Genomic DNA, 18,760 nt, shown 5'->3' on the forward strand with positions numbered 1-18,760 from the left:
TCATACTTACTAATACTGCTGAGTCCAGCAGCGGGCGTGCAGGGGCAGCGGCGGCGACGACATGTGCGAGGAGTGGCCTCCCAGCCAGTGGCCGGGGAGCCAATGCGCTCGCTCCCGCCTGTCTGATTGACAGGCAGGGAGCGAGCGCAGTGTAAATGAATTAGGACAGATTGCCCGGCCGCAATCGGTCCGAATTCAGGCGTGACAGCGCACGGTGTGGCTGCAGCCGACCACAAGGTGGGAGACCCCTAGTGGCCGGTTTTCAAACGTAAAAATCACCCTGATAAAGAAAAAATAATTAAAATATATTACAGATATGTTGTAGTACATAAGTACAACATATCAAAAAAATAAAGTTGGTGACAGTGCCCATTTAACCTCCTTTGTAGCTGCTTCACAAGGGCAAATGAAATCATTAAGAAGGATATATAGAGGTCTAATTAAAGAATCAAGTACTGTGGTTCAAGAAACAGTTAAAAAGAAATGGGCAGAAGTAAATGTGAGATTTGAGGAGCGAGAGTGGGAGAATGTTTGTTTGGGATGGTGTCAAGAAATGCTCCTCAAATAAAAATAAAAAAAATTTTTACAACTAAAAATCATACACCAATTGTATTATTCCCCGGTGTCTTTATGGAAGATGAAATGTAGAAGTGATCACAGTTGTCTGAAATGTGGGCAAAGTAGAGCCGACTTTGTCCATCTTGTATGGACATGCCCCAAGGTGGCTGATTGTTGGGGGCACATCAGGGAACTCCTGGAAAGTAAATGTAATTATAAGGTTGTATGGGATATAAATTCTGTGGTGCTCGGGTGTGGCATGGTGATGGGCATGCTGAAAAAATTCATACCAAAACGGACTATCTTGGCCAAATACCTTATTTCTTGTACATGGTTTGCGTCGAGGGCACCTAACATTAGCGAGTGGAAAGAGTTCATTAATAAAATAAAGTTTGAAAAGGTGAGAATCGTAGGTTCTAAGAAAAGGAAAGAGTTTGAGACCACTTGGGGATTGTGGTAGGAAACTTGTATGTGTTTTTTTTTTCTTTTCTCCACACAGGCATATATGGGTGGGACAATAAGAGGGGATCATTTTCTATGTAAATGATACTGTTTGATTTTTTGTACTGTTATTTAATATAATAAAAATTATAAATAAATGAAAAAAAGTCTAAAATACTTGTTTATTGAATTTCCACAATTTTTCTTTTTTTTTTTTTTTTTTTTTTTTTTCACTAGTGCTGGCCACATTTTCTGTCTGCACGGGACCTGACTTTGGACTCATGCCGGTCGTGCACGAGTCCAAAGTCAGGAAGTGCGGACAGGACATTAGCTAAACACAAAGTTTGCTCTCTGCCCTGTCAATCATGTAGCGCAGCGCAAACACTGTGTGCAGCCAATCGCTGCAGGTCTGCTCTGATCCCCCTTCCTCTCTGTGATACACATGTGGAGGGAGAACAGCCTGCAGTGATTGGCTGCTGCGCTCCATAGTGCGAGTGAGGGCGGATGTTCACCCTGCAGGGATCCAGCTGACGTTGCGCCTGCTGAGGAACGCCCCCGACCACAAGAGCTCACACAGTGAGCCTAAGAAAGGGGCCAAAAAGGGTAAAAAAATAAAAATAAAGGCTGGAGGGGGGTTATCAGGGTAGACGGAATGTACAGAGGGGAGGAAGAGAGTACTGATGACAGGATCTGTAGCGGTCCTAATTCTGAGACCCCCTTCGATTGCTAGTAATAACCAGTTTAAGCATGTGGCAGTGAGCTTGGGTTTGCAATACGGAATTTCCGGACCGATAAAATCCAGCCGAAGATTTCGAGTGCGGCCAATGCTGACTGAATCAGTCGGCACTAGGATTGTGTGGACAATGCCATCCCCATAGATGTCTGAGGCGCGGATTCCTCCTAATTTCTACCTTTTGAGATTTTCATCTTCCTCGGGATTTACAATGGTAATAGGCTGCACTGGATAGATGCCTTTATTTCAGAATTACAACAAACTAAATTATCCACAAAATAGACCGGATTTATCATTTATTTTATTTATTTAATGTATTTATTACAGAGAGAAAAGCAGCAGTTAAGTTTTAGCTATAAATTATGACTAAAGTTACATATATATCATAACATAACTTATAACCTCTGTCCTCAGTGCCTTCAGAGGTAAAGTAGAAACAAAAGGCCAGTTTGCACTTTGAAGTGTTAAACACAGGACCATGAAACTATAAGATTAAAAAAAGAAGTGCACCTGTCATGAGATGCTGGGCTCAGTGGGCACTGAAGCAATACCAAGAGCATCCAGGACCAGAGCAAAGTACTGCATAGACAACGCACCACCCAACTATCCAGGGCCGCTAGTAGGCGGAGTCACAATACCCCTGAGGAAGTTGCCAACGTAACGCGTGGGGTCTAGGGGGGCACCTGCCTGGGATACTCCTCCATCTGTCGTCCGTAGCCTTGTTTCATAATGGTATATTCTAGAATCCAGATACAGGTTGTATATGTACTACTGCTTTGAGTAAGGATTGCATTACATCGTATTATCTATAAAATAGGCTATTGTGACTGGTGCATATTTATGCTGGGACAAGCAGGTGCGCCCCCCCCGTTTCTGCAGTGGCCTTTGTGCATTTTAGGTGTTTTGTAAGCTGTGTAATTTTTGGGGAATTTGTAATAAACTTTTGATATATTTACTATTGGGTGTGCGCGGCATTGTGTATTCTTTTTCTCTCTTTGTTGTAGAGTAGGCGGAGTCTTGTCAGTTTCTGCACATTCGATACAAAAGAATCCCTCTCTAGGCACAACTTCTCCAAATGGAATCACACAGAAGATGATATAAAGCTAAATTGTTCTTTACTTATCAATGACGCATTTTGGGGATTCACCCTTCCTCAGATTGGCATCTGAGGAAGGGTGAATACCCGAAACCCGTCATTGGTAAATAAAGAATAATTTTGCTTTATATCTTCTGTGTGATTCCATTTAGAGAGGGATTCTTTTGGATCGTTTCTGCTTCACTCGTGGACTGACCAAGGCTGTCCGGGCATGATGGGAGTTGTAGTTTTACAATAGCAGGAGGCACCCTGGTTGGGGAACACTGCATTATGGTATAGGATTCTTGTAGCGTGCAGTTTATTTCATAAAGAGAAGGGTATTGCACTGAACCAAGTAAAACCTCTTCTGTGTTGATAAATTATCGTACTATATACACATACTGAAACAGTACCAGCATTACATAGAACATGAAAACACTTGGCATTAATAAATAGGTAATAAAAAAGGCACATAATGGTGCTATTCCAGGTCAAGGCAGTCAGGAAATACATAAAAACCTCTTTGCATGGTGTACCGTAGATTTTCTGCTTTACAAAAGATTATTCAGTGTCTCCTAGTAGAGGAAACTTTCTTCTTTCGGGCAGCCAGCATTTCATAAAATGGGTCCCTGCTTATTGCAGCTCTGTATGGAGAATAAGAAGAGGAAACATGATCAAAACCGAAACTTAAGACAATTTCCTCTCGTAGACTCACATTAAAAACTAACTTAAAGGGGTACTCCGGTGGAAAACTTTTTTTTTTTTCATTGAACTGGTGCCAGAAAGTTAAACAGATTTGTAAATTACTTCAATTAAAAAAATATTTACCCTTCCAGTACTTTTTAGCAGCTGTATACCACAGTGGAAATTCTTTTCTTTTTAATTTCTTTTTTTTGTCTTGTCCACTCTGTCCGTGTCAGGAACTGTCCAGAGTAGCATAGGTTTGCTATGGGGATTTTCTCCTGCTCTGGACAGTTCCTGAGACTGGCATCAGGTGTCAGCAGAGAGCACTGTGGACAAGACAAAAAATTAATTCAAAAAGAAAAGAATTTCCTCTATAGTATACAGCTGCTAATAAGTACTGGAGGGGTAAAGATTTTTTTTTAAACAGAAGTAATTTACAAATCTGTTTAACTTTCTGGCACCAGTTGATTTAAAAAAAAAAAAAAAGTTTTCCTCCGGAGTACCCTCTCTCCATTTTGCCCGAGCTGCAAAAAGGAAAATAATCAACCAGTGGAAGGCGACTTAAATAAATTAAGTCACCTTCCGCCGCTCCCTTTGTGCGCAGATATCGTTCTTCCGCATTCTGGGGCCCAACACATATGATTGCGCTGATCTTATCCTGCGGCCACGCCGACCTGGGACCGTTACATGACACTTCACTCAGCGTATCATCAGACGAGGTGGAACATCGCTGCAGCCCCTCCCATAGACTTGCATTGAGGGGGCGGGCGTGACATCATGGGGGGCGGGGCTATGACGTCACGAGCTCCCGACTCCAGCATTCGGAACAGTTTTTTTCCCAAACGCTGAGCAGCGGAGTACCCCTTTAAGACTAAATTATATTCAACTTTTTAAAAAGTTACACTATTTTTTGCTGTGACTCAATTGGTGGTATAACCACACAGCAAACCGGTGCATTTACAAAAATGCACAAAGTCATCCTACGCCGTGCAAGAATAGGATTCATTTTGCACAATTAAAACTGCGTAAAAGAGCAAAAACGTACCCTTTGGATAGGGGATAAGTTTTTTTTTTTTCTTTAAATGGAGTACCCCTTTAACAATAAAACCCCAAAGTGGTGGTGGGGGGTGTAACTTCTAGTTCATTCTCTATATTACAGTGCAATACACTTAAGCAGGTGAATACACCTTGCTAGATACAATTATTGAAAGTAAGCCTTGTGTGGAATCTAGACACTAAGTACTTGGCATCCATAAGTACATTTGGGAACTTAGATTTATGGAGATAGAACGTTGATCCAGGGATTTATTCTGATGCCATATTGGAGTCAGGAAGGAATTTATCCTCTGTCATGGGGCAATTGGCATCAGCCTCATAGGGTTTTTTTTTCCTTCCTCTGGATCAACACAGTAGGGTTATAGGATGAACTCTATGGACTCATCATTTTTTCAACCTTACAAACTGTTACTATTTATATTCTTTTCTTTCCCTTGTGCAAACAATGTATATACAGTAGTTATGAGTACTGGGGCCTATGCATCCCTTTCTCCTCTATTTATGCTGTATCTTATACCATACTCATGTGCGACAGTCTTGCATGCCTACTTTCACATTTGATATTGACTGACAATACAGCTTAGCTTTCAAATTACTTCTTGGAATTACAAGAAAATACTAGGAACTGAAAGGGAAACTGTCACTAGTTTTTTGCTGCCCAAACCACAGGCAGCATGAAACAGGTGCAGGCAGCGTGATCCCGCCACACTATTATTTACTCAAAAATGCTTGAACACTTCAGAAAAAGCGGAGTTTAAAAAAGCTGCCAGGACCTCGGTAAGTAGTCTGTGTATAGAGAGACACGTCACTTAGTGTAGGGCAGGTAGAAGCTGTCGGGACCCACCCCAATGACTACTTACACGAGTCCCAGTGGCTTTTTTTTATTTTTATTTTTTTACAAGGCCTGGATATTAAAAAGTAAATCATAGTGTGCAGGGAAATCCTGCCTGCACCAGTTTTATGCTGCTTGCGGTCTGAGCTGCTTAACTGGTGACTATAAAGAAGCCAAAGCACCAGTCCTTCAACTCCTACAGCCCCCCCCCCTCTTTCCTTTCACATGTTTCAAATTTGGAAAACTTTTTGTAATCACCTATCCCCAGAACAGATAAGTTACTGCTTGATGAGGGTCCAAGGGAACATACAGACATAAGTAGTAAGTTGAGGTGGATTTTTTACGGTGTTGGATGGCCTTATGTATGTCAGGCTTTTTGGCTAATTTCTTCTATCTGGGGATGTTTTATATCTTTTTATATTTTTGGACTTTTTACTCAAGAATAAAAGCCATGAAGTCTTGGCCACCTGGTGTCTCACTTCCCTGCAATTTTTGAGCCTGCTTCTTTTAGAGGATTGATGTTATACTTAAAAAGTATTTAAGGTTTCCCTCTCATTTCAGTTCAGTGCTTAATGTAACCCCTTCCTTGCTGTGCTGCAGCTGCTTTTGATTTCTGCTCACATAGCACCTTGGAAACCCAGTGCATCAATAACTCCTTCTCCCCTTCTACCCACATGCAATGTATAGTACTGTACTGTGTAAATCATCCACCAGCAGATGTATCACAGATCCTGTGAATAGATTATGTTTTTAGTGGGATAACCTCTTTAACCTGCTAACACCCACATTATGTAAATCTATAGCATGCAACATTAACATAGTGTGGCACAGGCTCAGAAGCTGAGCCCACCCCACCCAGTTATGCAGCAGACACCAGTCAGCAGCAGAAATCACTAATGCCAGTTGTTTAATCCCCTAGAAGTCAGGGTCAATAAAGTCTGTGGCATCTAGGAGATTACAAGCCAAGTGCTGTGCCCCTTTAAAGGGGTACTCCGGTGAAAACCTTTTTTCTTTTAAATCAACTAGTGGCAGAAAGTTAAACATATTTGTAAATTACTTCTTTTAAAAAATCTTAATCCTTCCAGTACTTATTAGTTGCTGAATCCTACAGAGGAAATTCCTTTCTTTTTGGAACACTGATGACATCACGAGCACAGTGCTCTCTGCTGACATCTCTGTCCATTTTAGCAACCGTGCATAGCAGATGTATGCTAAGGGCAGCATGGTTCAGTGGTTAGCACTACTGCCTTGCAGTGCTGGGGCCTTGGGTTCAAATCCCACTAAGGACAACAATAAAGAGTTATTATTATTATAATGTCAGCAGAGAGAACTGTGGTCGTGATGTCATCAGAGAGCATTCCAAAAAGAAAAGAATTTCCTCTGTAGTATTCAGCAGCTAATAAGTACAGGAAGGATTAAGATTTTTTTAATAGAAGTAATTTACAAATCTGTTTAACTTTCTGCCACCAGTTGATTTAAAAGAAAAAAGGTTTTCACCGGAGTACCCCTTTAATGCAATCTTAAAGTGCTGAATGTTGTCTTTTCTGAAGGCCTCTGTGGCTATTACATCCTGCCATAAAATGAGACCTTACACAGCTGCATAGAAAACAAAAAATCGCTTTACATATTCTTTACCTTTTTATGTATTTATTTATTTATTTTATCTAGTAAAACGATTAAAAAACTATATGAATTGGGTATTGTTGTAATCATACTGACCCATGGAATAAAGTTAATTCATCCATTTTAACCCAAGGTGACTGTCATAGAAATGGAACTTCTCAAAAGTTGCAGAATTGTGTATTATTATAATTTTTTTTCAATTTCACATTACAACTCTTTAATTTACCGCAAAATGTAATGTGAAATAAATATAAAAGTGCCATGAAGAACAAGCCCTCATAAGTCTGATAAACTAACAATTTATACTGGCACTCACTTTATACTTTTCATCCACTCCTCCTTCTCTTCAGGTGTCGGTGCGGAGATCCGATACACTGTGTGATTTCCTTCTACGACTCTTCCATCAGCCTCAGTCTTGCACGCCTTGATAACCTGGTCTTTGTTATCTGGTATAAACAGCTCAAAACAGTTCTAGAACGAACAAAAAGGTCAGAAATGAAGATGTGCATGGCAGAGCTAAGGAAAAGTACAAGACTGTCATGTGTCATTTCTACTTCACATACAAGAGCGTGTACTATTTGGGGTGCAATGCAACATGCTATGTTGTGCCCTTCGTTTCATCTGCACGCACTGAAGGCGAGAAGTTAAGAAAAAGTATGTAAAGCCACAATAAGCAAGAATGAGTAACGTTACAACACAAAAAAAGAAACTACATTACAAACATGAGGCATTAAAAACAATAGAAAGTGAGACTTATTATAAGAAGTATGAGCCAGATGGATTATAGTGGGTAGTGCTGACCTATTTCTTATATCCATTGAAACCGCTGTAACATTAAGGAGCCCCATGTGAATCGCTACCTTAAGGCGAGGTTTCCACATGGTTTTTTTCCTGGCGTTTTTTGGAATACAGTGGTCCCTCAACATACGATGGTAATTCGTTCCAAACGACCCATCGTTTGTCGAATCCATCGTATGTTGAGGGATCCGTGCAATGTAAAGTATAGGAAGCTGTACTTACCTGTCCCCGCCGCTCCGGACCAGGTCCTCACCGCTCCCGCTGCTGTTCCAGGGGCTCCCGATGCTGTCCCGCTGCTCCGGTGTCTTCTTCGCGATCCTGCGGTGTCTTGCGCATCTTCTGCAGGGTCCGGGCCTCGCTTTCTGGTGACGTTATTAAGCTGCTGCGCCGGCGCGGCGTGCGTAGTGACGTAATAACGACGCCGGAAAGCAAGGCCCGGACCCTGGAGAAGATGCGCAAGACACCGGAGGATCGCGAAGTGGCCCCGGAGCAGCGGGAATAGGTAAGTGAACCTGCCAGGGATGCTTAAACTGCTATCCGACAGCAGCTTAAGCATTTTGCGCTGTCGGATAGCAGTTAATGCGATGGCCCCGACATATAAAAGCATCGTATGTCGATGCTCTGAGAGGCCATCGTATGTCGATTTTATCATATGTCGGGGCCATCGTAGGTCGGGGGGTTACTTTACTGCCAATGCAGTTTTTGAGCCAAAGCCAGAAGTGGAACCAGTAGAAAGGAGAAGTATAAGTCCTTCCTTTATATTTCCTATTTCTTTTGAATAAACTTCTGGCTTTAGCTCAAAAACTGCAGAGCTTTAAAAAGCTGTGTATCATACCTTTCTTCAGTGCAATTTCCCAGCAGGCAAGACATCACTGAAGCCTGCTGGGGGACCACTTCCACCCTCACGTACTGTGATGAATAGAAGACCTCAGGCTCTGTGCAGGTTTCAGTCTGTGTTGCTATCAGAGAGGCTCTCCTGCAGCTGTCAGTCTGTGTTGCTATCAGAGAGGCTCTCCTGCAGCTGTCAGTCTGTGTTGCTATCAGAGAGGCTCTCCTGCAGCTGTCAGTCTGTGTTGCTATCAGAGAGGCTCTCCTGCAGCTGTCAGTCTGTGCAGCTTGCAATCACACTCAGTGCAGAGAAGCACTTCCTGAGTTTGGACTCCTGCCAGGCTGGGAGGAGACCAAACTGACTGTATTAATTGTGGCAGGGGAGCAGAACAGAGCCACCTAGTGGCTGTTTTTTATATTACATTTTAAACATATTTATGTTAATAATTTTAAAAGCAAGTGAATGGGAAAGTGTCTGCTACTTACACAAGGAACACTATTAAAAGTTTTATTTGGTGACAGGTACTTATATGCATAGGGCTCCTTTTAGAGTTCTTCTTGACAGGATTATAATAGAATGGTTGCTTTTGACCAGAAATAGAGCTATTACCATCCATGTGTTTAAGGCAATGGAGCTGTGCTCAATGACCACACACAACCTGTGTGCAGGTGTAGCAATATTTTTTGGGGAAAAAAAAACATGTCATGTCTTTCTAATACTGGACAAGCAAAATAGAATAATACAATTTAAAATGATTGTAAAATTACTGAATTACTTTGGTAAATTAGTATTATCCTCTAGAGGGTGCTACTGGATTTCTGTGTTTGCTTAACCAGTGTTTCCCAACCAGTGTGCCTCCAGCTGTCATAAAACTACAACTCCCAGGATGCCCAGGATGCCTTTTGCTGTGTGGGAATGCTGAGAGTGTTCGTTTTTTAACAGCTGGAGGCATGCTGGTCGGGGTACTCCGCCCTAGACATCTTATTCCCTATCCAAAGGATAGGGGGATAAGATGTCTGATCGCGGGGGTCTCGCTGCTGGGGACCGATCTCTTCTGCAGCACCCCGGTTTCTCAGTTGCACAGATAGAGGATTGCTCTGAGGCTGATGACGGGTGATGCAGGGGACGGAGTGTCATGACGGGGGTGCTGCAGGAGAGATCGCGGGGGTCCCCAGAGATCAGACATCTTAGAGTACCCCTTTAAGCGTTGCCATTACAGCAGATGTAAACCTGCATATTTCTCTCACATTTGTAAGGAAGTGCGGACTAAGGATTTCACGCACATTGTCTTGTTTAGATTCTTAATACAGAACCCATAGAAATCTAGGCTCCAAAACGGGAGATGTCTCTGGTTTCATTAGAAATAATTTGGCATTGGAAGATTTAGAGAGGCAAACTCAAATTCGAGTAATAAAACACATGAATACAACTGCGCTGGAATAAAATAAATGGCGCTGCAGGACTAGTGAGGTGGTTGAGTGTGCATGATATTGGCAAAAATAAAAAATAAATAAATGAAATGCATCTTTAAACAAAAAAATTTATAAATAAGTACTTACAGGCTTCTTTGAATCTTCAACCTCCCTGATGCTCAGGTTTTCTAAAGGTATAATCCCCCGAGGCTCCTTGTCCTGCAAGAATGAACAATTTAGATGTAGATAAATCACTATGCGTAGATTTTAAAAACAGCCTTAGTACTCTAGATTACATTTTACATGGGTGTAAATAGAACTTAATAGTCTGTGGTATTTTAAAACCCACGATTATCAGTGTCTTAAGATGGCTATACATGTCAGATAAATGCGCTTAATACCACATGTGGAATGAGCATTTCCTCCAATAGGGAGGATAGGGACTGAATTCGGGTGATCGAGGCGTGAGTGATAAATTGCTACAAAGGAAATGATATAGCAAAAGGAACAACCAGAACCATTGGCCCATTGGCCGGTTAGTATTATTGCAGATCTGCACAGGCAACACACTCGTTATGTTGTGGAGTTGTAGTTGATAGAGGTGAAGTCTGTGATAAAATGTGCACGATACACGTTTCTCTGCTGCATATTTAAGATAAAATCTGCAAAACAAAATTCTGCCACGTGTGGAATCACCGTGATGCCTAGGGCAGCATGAGCTGTAAATAAAACCCTGCTTGTTTTTGTAAGGTTTCAAATTAACTCATAAAATAGGGGCCTCAGTCCATTTACAGTAAAGTATCTGGAATGCCCTTCTAGAAACATCACGGCAATTGACAAACTATGAATAGACTTGCTGTGGCTTGCATGGTGCACATCTGTCATCTGGATAAACAAGCTGGTCAGTTTACATTATTGCCTATGGAATCCTTAAAGGACAATTGCAGCGGCATTACACTTATCCCCTATGCACAGGATAGGGGATAAGTGTTTGATTGCGGGGGGTCCGACCGCTGGGACCCCCCGCCCGATCTCCCTAACGGGGCGCCGCCATTAGCGCTCTTGGTGAGCGCTAAGGCGCATAGCGTCGACCTAGAGGTCGACGGTGACGCCCCGTCTCCTCCCCGTCCCCATACAGTTCTATAGGGGATGCAGGGAGACACGAATGCTGCCTCCCCGCCTCTCCCATAGAGATGTATGGAGGAGGCTTGGCGGCTGCAACGTCATGCTGCGGCTGGCACGCCCCCTGCATGGGAGAGCCGCAGCCCCGTACAGGAGATTGCCGGGGGCCCCAGCATTCGGACCCCTCACGATCAAACACTTATCCCATATCTTGAGGATAGGGGATAAGTGTTTGTAACGCTGCAGATGTCCTTTAAGGGTTCACGAGTAGCAAAAAAAAAAAAAGTACTAAATGTAAACATAGATAACAGTACTCAACGTAGTATGTGATGGCAGAACACTAGATAGATTGATCAATAAAGCCAAAAGAAAGAACAAATCATGGCATGTACCTCTTTAAAAGAAAGGACTCCTCTATATTGTGGCAACTTCGTGCAGGTACAAGAAACCTAGCAAATGGCCTAAAGACATTTAGCATAACTTACTTTATCGAGTGTATGCGTCTGTGTTTAATACCTGGTGCCTGCATAAAGTTGCCATAATAAAAGATGAATCATAGCTTTTTCAGGGCAGGAATCGTTTTTCCTTTTTGTTCCCATGGGAGATAATAAAATACAGTGATCTCTCAAGTTACAATATGAATTGGTTCCAGGGCGACCATTGTATGTTGAAACCATTGTATGATGAGACCAGAACTCTATGGAAACCTGGTAATTGGTTCTAAAGGAACCAAAATGTCATCCAAAAATAGGAAAATGTGAGAATTAAAGAAAAATAAGTAGATAACTAATATAGATAAAACAAGTCCTTACATATAAAAGTAAGACAGATCTGCTGGGAGCTGTAATCACTGTCTATGTCAGTGTTTACCAAGCAGAGAGCCTCCAGCTGTTGCTAAACTGCAACTACCAGCATGCCCGGACAGCCTTTGGCTGTCCGGGCATGCTGGGCGTTGTAGTTTTGCAACAGCTGGGGGTAGCCTGCTTGGGAAAACACTGGTCTATGTAGAGGACAGGAGCTTCTTCGGGGGCCTGTAGAGTACACAGTGTGTCCCAAAAATGTAACATGGAGTCGCCCTCACCTGGTGTCCAAAGAAGCAGCTACCCTGGGACAGGTAAAGAGTACAGAACATGTAATACCTCCCTGTACTGTAGGGGGCGCTACCAGACAACCAGTCAGTGCATGTACTTCAGTAATACAGGGGTTTTACCAGTGAATGTCCATTCTGATTGGTCAGTTCCACCAGTTGTGACACATTTCCCAGATCTGGACTGTCTGTAGCATTGTATGTTGAGTCTGGTTTCAAGTTACAATGGTCCAGGAAAGATCAACTATTGTATGTTGAGGCCATTGTAAGTTGAGGGATCACTGTATAATGTTATCACTAATTGTGCTGGCTTCAGCATGTTTTTTGCTTGAATTGCCCCTGACAGGAAGTTGTGCAGTCCTTTCACTCCCTCAACAATGTATCATCCTCTGCTGTCTCAGGAGGCTCGCCTGAGCGATGTCACCACCTGTGACTAGCCCCTACAGCCTACACCCCCATCTCCCTGTCATATACACATAGACCTATGCCACAGGCAGAGGAACAGACGGAAATGAAGCTACACAAAACTTATCTTGTTCCTGTGTGCAATGCTCTGCAGCAGCTCCGGGCTGGGAACCAGCAGGTGTGCTGTGGGAGGACTGTGATGAAAAGCTTAGGGAAAGCAATGCATTTTGGGAATTGTTGTACTAAGCAACTGCTCAAACATGAAGTATTGAGAGGACATGAAAGGGGATAGAACTAAAATCCATACAATAAACTGATTTCTGGTTTAAGAACTGAAGCAGACAGGTAAGGAATCCTGTATGCTTCCTTCTGCAGTGTGTGTGTGTATATATAATATTTTTTTTTTTTACACTTGACGTGAGAGTACCCCTTTAAGGGCCCATGCACATGGAAATTAGGCAAAGAATTTCATCTCTTAAAGGGGTACTCCGGTGAAAACCTTTTTTCTTTTAAATCAACTGGTGGCAGAAAGTTAAACATATTTGTAAATTACTTCTATTAAAAAATCTTAATCCTTCCAGTACTTATTAGCTGCTGAATGCTACAGAGGAAATTCCTTTCTTTTTGGAACATTGATGACATCACAAGCACAGTGCTCTCTGCTGACATCTCTGTCCATTTTAGCAACCATGCATAGCAGATGTATGCTAAGGGCAGCATGATAGCTCAGTGGTTAGCACTGCTGCCTTGCAGTGCTGGGGACTTGGGTTCAAATCCCCCTAAGGACAACAAGAAATAAAGCGTTATTATTATTATAATAACGTCAGCAAAGAGAACTGTGCTCGTGATGTCATCAAAGAGCATTCAAAAAAGAAAATAATTTCCTCTGTAGTATTCAGTAGCTAATAAGTACAGGAAGGATTAAGATTTTTTAATAGAAGTAATTTACAAATATGTTTAACTTTCTGCCACCAGTTGATTTAAAAGAAAAAAGGTTTTCACCGGAGCGCTCCTTTAATTCTGGAAGCTGATTCAAGCTGCCCCACTGACTAATGGGCATTTTCTTGCAGATTTCGCCAAAAGAATAGAAATAGAAAAGAACATGTTCCTTCTTTTGGCAAAATCTGGATCTGTGTCTGAAGTTCTGCTACAGAACTTCCGTAGCGTGCATCGAGCAGCAGAATGCTTTGGAGGTCCATTGGAATATTAGTAGTGTGCATGGACCCCAAGTGTCCATCGACAGCTAGGCAGACTTAGACTGTCATGTAACTAGTAACAATGAAACTTGCAGCTTTGCAAATGGGAACTAGACCCAATTCACTCATATGCTAAAAGTCACTGTCTGTGTTTTTCCCCTCTATAGTTCTGAATTTGTAACCATGGTTTTTTTGCAAGTTCTTCTGAAAAGGCAAGCTTCCTAAATTCTTTACAGCTGAGTTCATGTTCGGACATCTGTGATTTCAACATCTTTTTAGCTGATCTTGCATATCAGGCCAGGAAATCACACGTTTTGCAAATGTCTCTGACAGACAGTGACTCAGAAAACTCATTCTGTACTCTTAAAAAGGTCTCTAGTTTAACCTTTTCCAGTCAAACTTAAGAAGGGCTGTGGGTTTACTGTTAAGCACTTTTATTTTATTCTATATAAACTTTCCTTCCTCTAAAGTTGTGAAGAAACGAGGATGAAATGACCATAAAAGCAGGAGTTTTGTCCGGCGCAGAAAGGAACCGTCAGGAGGCAGGATAAAATCAAGGGATTTATTGAATGCAACACGTTTCGCTGCGCATGCGCAGCTTCTTCAGGCATGTCTGAAGAAGCTGCGCATGCGCAGCGAAATGCGTTGCATTCAATAAATCTCTTGATTTTATCCTGACGGTTCCTTTCTGCGCCGGACAAAACTCCTGCCTTTATGGTCATTTCATCCTCGTTTCTACTCTACTAAGGAGGGCTGCAGTAGACCGACTTATACACTTCACGCTAGACATTGTTGTGTGTGGGCGCACAACCAACTTTGGTAAGCAGCTTGGGATTACTTCCCTTCCCCCCACTCACAAGATCTGTTGATCCCGCACATAAGGCGCCTTCTTCCCTCTCTAAAGTTGTGAGGAATAGTTTCATATCCACTATTGAAAAGGTCCAATAGGCGGGTGACTACCTATTAGGAGGCTACACTGACTACCTATTAGGAGGCTAGGCCATTGATGTTCACAGGCCGATTTAAAGGGCTTTTCCAAAGATTTTACATGTGCATGCAAACTAGTCCATACTTCTTGTAAGTGATCACATTGACACAGATTCCACTCACCGTTGTATACTCAAAATAGTACAGACAGTTGTCTGTCAAAATAAACCAACGCCTTTTCCAAGTCTTAACCCGACCACCTGCAAGCGAAAATAGGAAGACATCAACTGCAAAATTATTTTTTGTTATTAACAAAAACAAACAAAAAATCCCACAGGGTTCAGGTTTTAGCAGTCAGCAATGCATGTGACCTTGGACATGAAGTGATAAGTGGCAATGTTTTCTGTATCTAAAAAGAATAGCGTGGCATGTCTGCAGTAAAAAAGTAAATTTTTTTTTATGCTTACCATAAAATTTCTTTCTCGGAGGATCCATTGGGGGACACAGAGACCGTGGGTATATGCTGCTGCCACTAGGAAGCTGACACTAGGCAACAAAAGAAAGTCGGCCCCTCCTGGCAGGATATACCCTGCCTACAGACCCTGAGCTAATCAGTTTAGTCTCAAAGCAGAAGAGGACTGACCGGGAAAGAAAACGAGCAACTGTCCGACCTAACTGCAGACAAAAAATAACCGGAACTAACCCCCGGACAGACAAGTGAACCAAAAGACACCAGAACAAATGGGTGCTGTGTCCCCCAATGGATCCTCCGAGAGAGAGATTTTATGGTAATCAGAAAAAAAATCTACTTTTCTCGGTCAGAAAGAAATCAACAACTTAGAAGGAAGGCTGGGCCACAGCCGCCTGCAACACTTTGCGACCCAAGCCGGCATCAGTGGACACAAAAGTGTGTACCTGGTAAAATTTTGTAAAAGTGTGCAAGGACGACCAGGTGGCCGCCTAACAGACTTGCAGAGAAGCAAGAAAAAAGGGGCTCCAAGCAAGGGCGCTATTCCATATGGCATATATTGAATAGATTTCAAATAAATAAAATAAAATGATGACTCGATGGATTAAGCAGAACTTATACTTTATTTGATAAAAGTAGTCTGCATGTACAACCATGGGCAAGACGCGTTTCGGGTAGAATATTGCCATCTCTCAGTTGCAATTGAGAATGGGTAATATTCTACCCGAAACGCATCTTGCCCATGGTTGTACATGCAGACTACTTTTATCAAATAAAGTATAAGTTCTGCTTAATCCATCGAGTCATCATTTTATTTTATTTTATTTATTTGAAATCTATTCAATATATGTCATATGGAATAGCGCCCTTGCTTGGAGCCCCTTTTTTCTTGCTTCTCTGCATATCGTGTCACCGGACCTCCTGCCAGAGCCTCCGGTTAAGCTCCATCGGCCTGCCATTCCTAAAGATCACCCCGCTGCCAGGGGTTGTGTGACCATTTTCTGAATTCATCAGGTGAGAGTCTCCAAGACAGCTGCTCACCAGATTCCCTGTGCAGCTGCAGGATTATACGAGGCGCTGCCCTCCTTTTTTTTCTTTTTCTCTGCCTAACAGACTTGTAAGGCCGAGGCCCTATTGTGAAGTGCCCAGGAGGCTCTGACGGATCAAGTGGAATGAGCCGAGACCCGGAAAGGCGGAGTCTTCCCTATGCAGCGGTAGGCTTTTGAGATGGTAGAACAGATCCAACGGGAAATGCTCACCTTAGAAGCAGGAAGTCCCTTACGATGACCCTCTGGAAGCACAAAGAAAGAGTCACACTGTCGAAAGGATGACGTGACCGAAAAGTAGGTCAGAACAGCCCGAATCACGTCAAGACAGTGAAGTAAATGCTCCCTGGGATGGGAAGGAGTAGGGCAGAAGGACGGAAGGACAATATCCACATTTAGGTGAAACCCTCCGGATGGAAGTGACCGCAATAAGAAAGGCCACCTTCAAGGAAAGGACGTGAATAGGAATGTCCCAGAGAGGTTCAAAGGGAGCACCTTGTAAGGCACTGCCACTGAGCACCAGATTCAGATCCTACGGGGCAGTAGGGGATCTGTAGTGTGAATGTGAGGATCGGATGCCAGGGGGCGCTGAAAGATGGAGAGAGCGAACACCTGACCCTTAAGGGAACTGAGAGCTAAACGTTGCTCCAGTCCAGATTGTAAAAAGGAAAGAAGGTGCGGGAAGGAGAAGACAACTGGAGAGAATGATTGAGATTCACACCAGGGAAAGTAAGACAACCAAGTACGGTGATAAATCTTTGCAGAGGAGGGCTTACGAGCCCTAATCATTGTGCGGATCACTTGGAGAGAGAACCCTCTGTGCCTCAGAACCGCGGTTTCAACAGCCATGCCTTCAAATGCAGAGACAGTAAACTGGGGTGGCAAAGGGGACCCTGAGAGAGCAGGTCGGGACGCACTGGGAGACCGCGAACACCTCCGGATGAAGAGACCACTTGCCTGGGTCGGCAGAGGAGTCTGCCTCCCAATTGTCCACTCCCGGAATGTGAATCGCCAAGATGGAGGGAACTCTGAGTTCCACCCAGAGCAGGATCCTGGAGACCTCGGACATCGCCGCAGGGCTGCGAGTGCCGCCCTGGCGATTGACATACGCCACAGCCGTGGAGTTGTCCGACTGGACACGAACAGGATGGTTCTGGAGTAGTCGCTCCCAATGGAGGAGGAGGCAAAAGGTAAATTGCCTGGAGTCCCAGAATGTTGATGGGGAGAAGAGCTTCCTGAGAGGACCAATGGCCCTGGACCATCCGATCCCGGAAGACTCCAACCCCCCCCAAGCGCTGGCATCCATCGTGATGACCTGCGTGAAGGGACAGGAAGGACCGTCCCTGCTGAAGAAAGGGAGACTGAAGCCACCACCGGAGGGACTGGCAAATCCTGGGGGGGGGGGGGGGGGGGGGTTGGAGAAGAATCCTGCGATCGAGGGAAAGTGGAGACTTGGCCAACCGGGACAGAATGGCCAGCTGAAGAGGGCGATAATGAAGCTGGGCAAAGGGGACGGCTTCCATGGTCGCCCATCCGACCCAGGACTTGAATCGAATGGAAACTGGAACGGGACAACGGAGAAGGTGAATTCCTGCTGATAGAGAACGGTGCTTGTCTGGCGGAAGCTGGACCAGGGCAGCCGCCGTGTCGAACTGGACTCTCAAAAAGATCAGAGACTGGGTGGGAGTCAGGTTTGACTTTCCCTAGTTGATTACCCAGCCGAAACGAGACAAGGTCTAAAGAGTGAGGAGGAGACTCTCCTAATTCTGGTCCCTGGTAGGAGCCTTGATCAGCAGGTTGTCCAGGTAAGGGATCAGAAACACACCCCGGGCTGAAAGGATCGCGATAACAGCTGGCAGGACCTTGGAGAAGACCCTTGGGGCCGTGGCTAGGACGAAGCAAAGGAGGTCGAGAAAGAAAAAAAGCAGTCTCTTGGAAAGGAAGCAAACTATTCGATAGCCGTTGGAAACGACATCGCGGGACTTGTTCTGCGGCAGTAAGGAGCTCTTACCTCCAGTAGCCTCTGAGATCATTTTGTCCAGGCGTTTTCCGAAGAGCCGGGTCACGGAGAAAGGAAGTTCCGTGAAAGACTTAAGAAGCGGCATCAGCGTCCCAAGCCTTCAGCCACATGGAGCGACGAATCGCCACCAGATTACATGTGGCAAAAGCCGGACAGCGGGCGGACTGCATGGAAGCAGAGCACTATTAGTCTCCAGCATTGGAGAGTTGGAGTGCAAATCTTCCAAAGGGGCCCCAGACAAAATGCCCTGGTGGAGCTGGGAAGCCAAAATAGAAAGGGCTTTGGACACCCAAGCAGAAGCAAAGGCAGAAGCAAAGGCAGGAAGCAAGGATGAACCCACCGCCTCAAAGGCAAACTTGGCCAGATTCTCAATCCTCTTGTCCACCGGATCCTTAAAAGGAGGCCGCATCCGCCAATGGTAGAGAAGTCGATTTTGGCAGACAGGAA

The 18,760-nt window shown here is 43.9% G+C and overlaps 1 protein-coding gene across 2 annotated transcripts in view; it reads right to left on the reverse strand.

Annotated features, from left to right (window-relative positions):
- Positions 1-2,021: 2,021 nt before the first annotated feature.
- Positions 2,022-18,760, reverse strand: part of CYTH1 (cytohesin 1) — a 62,631-nt gene continuing 45,892 nt past the window's right edge. For both annotated transcript variants that reach the window (XM_056549895.1, XM_056549896.1), the window contains 4 exons: positions 14,962-15,040; positions 10,189-10,260; positions 7,319-7,473; positions 2,022-3,451 (listed from right to left, as the gene is read on the reverse strand). In XM_056549895.1, the coding sequence (XP_056405870.1) occupies positions 3,373-3,451; positions 7,319-7,473; positions 10,189-10,260; positions 14,962-15,040 (385 nt within the window). In that variant the 3' untranslated portion in view covers positions 2,022-3,372. The remainder of the gene's footprint in view (positions 3,452-7,318; positions 7,474-10,188; positions 10,261-14,961; positions 15,041-18,760) is intronic.

The sequence above is a fragment of the Hyla sarda genome, chromosome 13 (genome assembly GCF_029499605.1).
Source record: "Hyla sarda isolate aHylSar1 chromosome 13, aHylSar1.hap1, whole genome shotgun sequence".
In the NCBI taxonomy this organism is placed as follows: Eukaryota; Metazoa; Chordata; class Amphibia; order Anura; family Hylidae; genus Hyla; species Hyla sarda.